The sequence below is a fragment of the Mesitornis unicolor genome, unplaced genomic scaffold, assembly GCF_000695765.1.
Source record: "Mesitornis unicolor isolate BGI_N332 unplaced genomic scaffold, ASM69576v1 scaffold25005, whole genome shotgun sequence".
NCBI classification, from domain to species: Eukaryota; Metazoa; Chordata; class Aves; order Mesitornithiformes; family Mesitornithidae; genus Mesitornis; species Mesitornis unicolor.
Window position 1 is genome coordinate 1 of NW_010185172.1, and position 7,081 is coordinate 7,081.

At 46.3% G+C, this 7,081-nt stretch overlaps 1 protein-coding gene across 1 annotated transcript; it reads left to right on the forward strand.

Moving 5' to 3' along the window:
* Positions 1 to 1,877: 1,877 nt before the first annotated feature.
* SOCS1 (suppressor of cytokine signaling 1) lies at positions 1,878 to 2,801 on the forward strand. The gene has a single exon (XM_010184761.1). It carries the CDS (start codon positions 1,907 to 1,909, stop codon positions 2,528 to 2,530), a length of 624 nt encoding a protein of 207 aa, XP_010183063.1. The 5' UTR covers positions 1,878 to 1,906; the 3' UTR covers positions 2,531 to 2,801.
* Positions 2,802 to 7,081: the final 4,280 nt, after the last annotated feature.

Here is a 7,081-nt window from a genome sequence, read left to right on the forward strand (position 1 = left end):
GGGGGGATCCGCGCGAACCGCGACCTGCATCGCCAGGGGGCCTGGTTTTGCGGGCACAAGGGAGCCTGCACGTTGTGCCAGAGGGCGGTGGCTCTGTGGGTTTTTGCCTCTTTTTTTCCTCTTTTTTGGTTTTGTTTTGGTTTTTTGTTGTTGTTATTTTCTTTCTCGCGTTTTGGCTCAATGTCCGTGCTCAAGACGGAGCTTTTCGTGCCTGGCATAAAACTGCTGGGAAATATCCACGGTGGGTTTACACGGCTCTGCGCGGCTCCAAGGACCCCTCGCCATGCGGTGGGACCCAGCGCAGCTCCGGGCCGGGTGGGACGCCCCGGGGCCGGGCCCCCTGGTACCGGCCGCCAGCTCTGGCTGTCGGGCCCCGAAGGCTGGCGTGCCCTGTGTGTGCCCGGTGCCCTTAGGGAAAGGCACCGCAAGCCCTCTCTGGGCGATGGGCGGCTTCTGCTGGATTCTCGGATCTCGGGCTTAGGGGTTATTTCTCACCAGCGTGCCCTGAAATTTAATTTTTGTTAACTTCATATACTCAGCGATAATACTGGCCCAGTAATTGGAAAAACTGATATAAGCTTCCTTCTGTTGTGTAAAGAAAGCTCAATGCTGCTTTCAGCCTGTTACGTTATTTGCCAGCGTAAGGATCTTACAACTCCCTTTACTCTTTCAGGAGGTAGTATGACCTAAATGAAACCAAACATCATTAAATTAGCACAGACAGGAATACAGCTGCGTACTTTCTTTGAAGTCCTTATCAGCGTGTTACCCTGAACCGTAAGATGGCCGAGGGATTCATTTCTGAGAATACTTCAAGGTTTCTCAACAAGCTGCTGCTGCAGATCTATCTGTAGGGATAAATCCTAAAATCTATGCTTGCCAGTAAGGTCAAGGCAGCCAGCGGAGATGTATCGAACCACACTGTCAGAGGTAGACGTTTCAGGCCAAACTGATTCCTGGTGCAGCACTGCTAATTCCTTTGAAGTAACACGAGGGATGGATTTAGTCCCTCATGCTGAAAGATATATCAATAGGAAGCCATTTAGATTGGGCCACTTAAAGTGCATGCGATACCAAAAAGAGAGAGACAGAGGAGTAATGCTTTAAGGGTTCATAGAGGTTGATTTGTGTAAGCTGGTGAGGTTGTAGCATTGCTGTCCCAAGGGAAAGTTGGAGGAATGGGAAATTGCCTTTTATGGCTGAGCCTCAGGTTAACAGGAGAGAGAAAAACAGTTTTAGGACTCCTGTGTGAATTGGTGGTGGTACAGCCTGCCCTGTCAAGTTGTGTTCCAGTGGCACAATGGTACCTGTTCACCTCACCCTCTTCCCCAGTTACCCTGAGAGGTACTCAGCTGCAGAGTTTACATTTCCTTCACTCACTTTCTTTCACGCAGCATGCCAAATAATGATGATGTCTGAGTTCTAACATCTTAGGTGGGATTGGGGAAGGGAAAAATTGGAAAGTCTTGTTGCTTTGCTCTCTAAAAACTTGAGATCTGTTGGAGCGTGCACAGGATGACAGGTCCCTCTCAATAAGAAGTTGCTCGACTCGCTTCAGTACGCTTCTGTGGGCTCATAGCAGGGAAACTGCATTATCCTCTGTAGCTGTTCAGGATCCTTGCTAAATATTTTTTGGAGCTTTGGACTTTGCAATAGCGATAGACTGCTAGTCTTGTCAGAAAGCGAGCAGTTTGCCCAGTGTAAATTGGCAAATGGGTGTTTTATTATTTTACAATGGGGGGCGGGCATGTGAATGGAAGGCTTGGTCATTCAGAGATCGCGGCTGCTTTTCTCTGGGGATCTCACGCTGTTTCTCTCTTTGACATTTCAGAAGAGCTGCTGGAAAGCTGCCCTGCCGTAGCCGCTGACGCTATGGAAGACCGCATCCGCTGGTCTAGGCTGTAGGATGGTAGCGCACAGCAAGGTGTCAGCAGATAACGCAGTTGCAGCAGACCCGAGATGTCTACTTGACCCCCCGGCGCGGGAGCGCTCCCAGGCCCGAGGCTACCACGGCCCCGGCCGACCCAGCGCTGCGCAGGCACAGAGCCACACGCACTTCCGAACCTTTCGCTCGCAGACGGATTTTAGCAGCATCACTCGAGCAAGCAGCCTGCTGGATGCCTGTGGCTTCTACTGGGGCCCTCTGACCGTCAGTGCTGCCCACGAGAAGCTGAAGCCTGAGCCCGAGGGGACCTTCCTCATCAGGGACAGCACGCAGAAGAATTGCTTCTTCGCCATCAGTGTTAAGACTGCGACTGGGCCCACCAGCATCCGAATCAACTTCCAGACTGGGCGTTTCAGCCTGGATGGCAGCAAGGAGTCTTTTGACTGTCTTTTTAAGCTGCTGGAACATTACCTAAGCTCCCCGAGGAAGGTACTGGTCACCCCCCTGCGCAAAGTCCGCGTACGGCCCCTGCAGGAGCTCTGCCGGAAGAGCATCGTGAAGACTTTTGGACAAGAGAACTTAAACCAGATCCCCCTCAATCCTGTTCTAAAGGACTATCTGAAATCCTTCCCATTTCAGATATAGGTACAGCATTAACTGTGTAGGGACATGGGAGAGATGTGTAAAGGAATCCAGCTTCCTGGGTTTTTAAATGTGTTTGACAGTGAGCAAACTTATTTTTGTAGCAATTTACTGTATTTTGAGATGGAACTTGAACACTTGACTTATGTTTACAAAAACTGTTTGCACAAAGCTGGGGTTTTAAAACCCTGGCATAAATTTTCTGCCAAGCAGAATATTTTATTATTTTATAATATTTTTGATGATATTAACATAATAAACTTTATTGTGAAAGTTTTTACAAAGAATAGCCTCTCTGTTTTTGGTTTTAAAGGCTCTGATGTGTATCTTGCTGACAAACTTTAACTCTAATTGAGTGTATAATTGCAGATGCCAGGCAAGTCTCCACATGGTCCTGCTCTTTGCTGTTCTGAACTAGCTCATCTTAATTGCCTGTCCAGCAGACAGAGGATTCCTGCCCAAAAAAAAACTAAAACAGAAAGATGCAAATGAATATAAAATGTGTACTTGGGGTGAAGCTGCCCAGGAATCTCACTGTCTTCTAAACCCATGAGAGCAGGAACAGTGTTAAGACTACAGCAGTGTAGCTCTTGAAAGAGTGAACTGAGCCCTTGGCTGAGCTGATGGCACCAACTCTGGCTTGCCTTCTTTTTTAGAAGCTCTAAGCAAGGAGAGGTTGCTGTCTGACATAACCAAACCAGATGAACTTCAGTGGGGAAAACCAAAACTGTCCAGAAATGCCATTCATGCACATTAAAAGACTGGATACTGTAGCAGTATGATGTGTTGGGGGTAGGATATCTTAGTTCTCTCTTTAAGCTGGAATACACGAAATGGCAAAGGTACAGACATATTTAGACTTCAAAAAGGTGTTTCTTGTCTTAACTTCCTGGTGATCTGCAGAGCACAGACTTAAAAGAATTTATGACCTAGCTCTATGACAGGATGCAGAGACCTTCAGATTTGCAGCTGTAATTTCTAGTGGCTAAACTGCCTTCAGAGAAAGCTCAAATACATTAGATGTATTTGGGCACTGGCTTTGCATTTTATTTTGCATTTGTAGGAAATTGGTGAAGGCACCACTGAGTTTCTATCTGCTCATAAAATGCAAAATCGGAATGATTAGAGATGCCCAATTTGGCAAAATGTCACCTGCATGATGACAAAGTGATTCTCCCCTCCCCCAGGCATTTCCTGAAATCCATGAAAAGCTGCCTTAGAAAACCAGCTGAACCAAATCACTTCGAAGAAGGCAGAGTCTTTCACAGAAATGTACTTTATCAGCAGAGATCTATGGTGCTCAGTTACTGTAAGCAGTAAATGAAGTAATCTCTAGCGTTCGGAAGACAAAAGGTCTCTTCCCTCGACTGTAATTCACATTTCTTTTAAAGCTGAAGCCACTTCTAGGAAACATGAGTGTTACATAGTGTTCCTTACTGAATGAGTTGTTTAATATAATTTACTCTACACAATCAGCTCTCTCTTAAATCATGGATGTTTCTTTGGAATAAATAGGCTTCCTCCTCAACCATGACTAAGGTTCGCTCAGTGCATTGGACACTGTGGAAAAAGGAAAAAGAAAGAACAAACGGGCAGCATCACGTGACCCTTTACTGTGCTGCTTCCCTAAAAATGTTCTTTGGATGGGTCCTGCATAGCAGTCTCCCATTCCCTTGTCACCCAGACAGCATTTCTGCTTAATCCTAAACCTGGCATTAGTTGCTGAATGATGCATTTTCCCCCAGCAGCTGCAAGGATATAACTGGGGAAGCAGTGAACCCTGTGCTAGGCAGCAGGCATGAGAACAGGACAAAGCAACTGCCTGAACCTGCAGCTTTGAGTTAAATTGGAAAAGAAAAAAGAAAAGTCTGTGTAGGGTGAAGGCTGCCGAACTGGTTTGCTGTCAGCAGATTGTTATCCCTTTCCCTGTCCTCTTTTCCCAGCCCCACACTGTGGTATCTTTAACCCCTCAGGCCCCAAACCAGTGCCTCTTGCCTTGCTGTGTAAATGAGTGCCCACATGGCAGCATTGGTGGCAACCAAGCACCGTGTGGCTTAGAAGGTTCTCCACTACGCCCCATGAAAAACAAAACCAGACCTTGATATACAGCAAGGGGCTTCCCACTGAGAGGCATGGAATGAAAAGAATAAGGATTGAGCCCATTTTATTTTCTTCCTGACAAAAACAAACCTACTTTCTCTGTTTTATTGCTTTCAAGTAAGTTTAGCAGAAATGCTCCATCTCCTTCCACATGACGTGCCTAAATCCCTTCGTTTTGTCTTTATTGTGAAGTCTCTTAAGGAAAGAGCTGGCTCGTATTTTTAAACTATGTATCTCTTCACCTACCTTACTCTTTTTCCCCTTCCTTCCTTTCCTTCTCTTTCCCCAGCATAAAATGCAGTGGCCAGGCCTACCCTCTCTAGCAGGTATGCGTAGGTCGCTCCAAAGCAGCTGAGAAACCCTAAGTACAGCTTGTGCATCCACAATGTCACCCTGACCTGTCCTCTGTAAGGGTGCTCTGAAATGTCTGCTTATCTGTGGTTACTGATTTAAGGACACTGTCACGCCTGAGGATCACAGTAGGAGTCTCTTGAAGATGTCAGCAGTAATTCCAGCTGGCAAATCTCTCATCCTCAAGTACCAGCAAGGTCAAATAGGGAATTTGCGGCATGCTGCACCTAAAGCAATGGAAACTTGTAACAGTGCAGTGATTTTTTTTTAATTTATTTTTTATTTTTATTTTTTAAATAGTACATGAAAAGTGGTGTTTCCAGTTCCTCCCTCTCTTGCCCAGCTCTTTCTTCTGACCTTTTCACTCCTGGCTGTGGCTGGGAAGTGCAGTAAACAGCCAATCTGGTAAAGGGCTAGGGAAGAATTCGAGCCATGCTCCAGAGCAAAGCCATGTTTTCTGTAGAGACTGCAATATTTAGAGATAGTGGGGAAGGGACAGCTTTAAAATAATACCATTTGCTGCACGGTGGTGTCGCCTGCAAGCACCGTGGGGGTCTCTGTCCCACAGAGAGCAGCAGGATCCTGCTGGGGCACCAGTGCGGTGCTCCTCTGGCCATACAGGCAGCAAAACTGAGGCTTCCTCGCTTTTTAAAGACTGAAACAGACATTTGCTTTCAGAACGGGTTAATTTACGTACCACTCTGCAGCTGTAAAACACTTGCTAACGAACAGAGCTATTTAATAGACGTGTAGGTGTTCAGAGAGCCTGGTTACTTTAGCTGTGAAGAGTTATTAAATAGGAGCCTCCTGACTGACAAGCATAGCCTTACCCACTGTGAAGCTGTGGTCACACTAATTCTGTTATCACTGAAGTCATTTACAAGAAGTGAGGCTTCAGCTGCAGTCAGCACTGATGCTATTTTCAACAGTCAAGAAAAGAGTGTCCCCTAGGGCAGCATGCTGACCGTATCTAGCCACCAATACTCTTCACCCAGCTTGTACTTCATTCTCTATTGAACAGTGTATCCACCTCCTGAACCTTCTCCTTCAGATCCAGTGTCAGCCCGTTCTTTTGTGCTGGGCTGTCAGTCAGTCCTGGCTCTCCTTCACCCCTCTGTTCACAGTGCTGACAGCTGCACCAGCAATGCATTTATTCATTGATCCCAGCGTTGAGACAAAGGCTGTGTAACAGCAATTTAATTCAGGCTCTACACTGCTTTCTGTGCAAAATGTAACCTAACAGCTGTGTGTGCAGCAGGTTTCCAGGCTGTTTCTCCCAGTCACAAAGTGCCCTTCAAGATTTTTCATTGCCACTGACTTGTCTGTTGTCATAGTGTTACAGAGTGCACAGATCCTGTCACTCTGACTTCTTCCTCCACAGCTGTTTCCCAATGCAGCAGCCAAATCTGCTACACCTGGGTCCAATTTGCTCTTTGTGTCACCATGGAATAACAGAAACATGGGCCAGCATAAAGAAAAGTCCAACCTGTCCCACCATGGTTAACCACTGCTCGAGTACAGCAAAGTGGCAGAGGCCACAGAGTCAGAATAAGAACTCCTGGCTGACAGATGGAGGGGTCAACCACATGCCCAAAGTATTTCCCTCTGTCTGGACCTCTGTGGTATGCTTTGGATGTGGTTCTTGAAGACAAGAATGATCGAGATGATGCTTGTGCATAGCAAGACCCTAAAGTCTTCAGCTGTGAAGATGCTGTGAGGACGGAACAGCTACCAAACGGAATAAACCAGATAGCAAACCACACCAGGAGTCACATTGGCTCAGCTCTCTTCATTCTGCTCGTCCTGGTAACATTAGCAAGGCAAAGTAGGATCACATTTCTGTTGTCATTTTAATCTCAGTTATAGGGATTTTTTTCAGTAGTTCCCAGCCATGTAGAACAATAACAAATGCATTCATCACTCTCAAAGAGTTCTGCCTCCTTCTGTTAATCACTACTGCATGGCCTGCTTCTGCTTTCGAGCAAAGGCTCATAACATAGAGTTATGAGCAAAGGCTTATAACTAACAGAGAGTTTTGGGTTGTTTGGTTTTTTTTTGTTCTCTGCTGCTAGCTGAAATAAAGCAACTGTGAAGATTGGTCAT

Bases quoted from the DNA above. Each gene is read 5' to 3' on its own strand.
- SOCS1 (XM_010184761.1), top strand. From the start codon at position 1,907: ATGGTAGCGCACAGCAAGGTGTCAGCAGATAACGCAGTTGCAGCAGAC.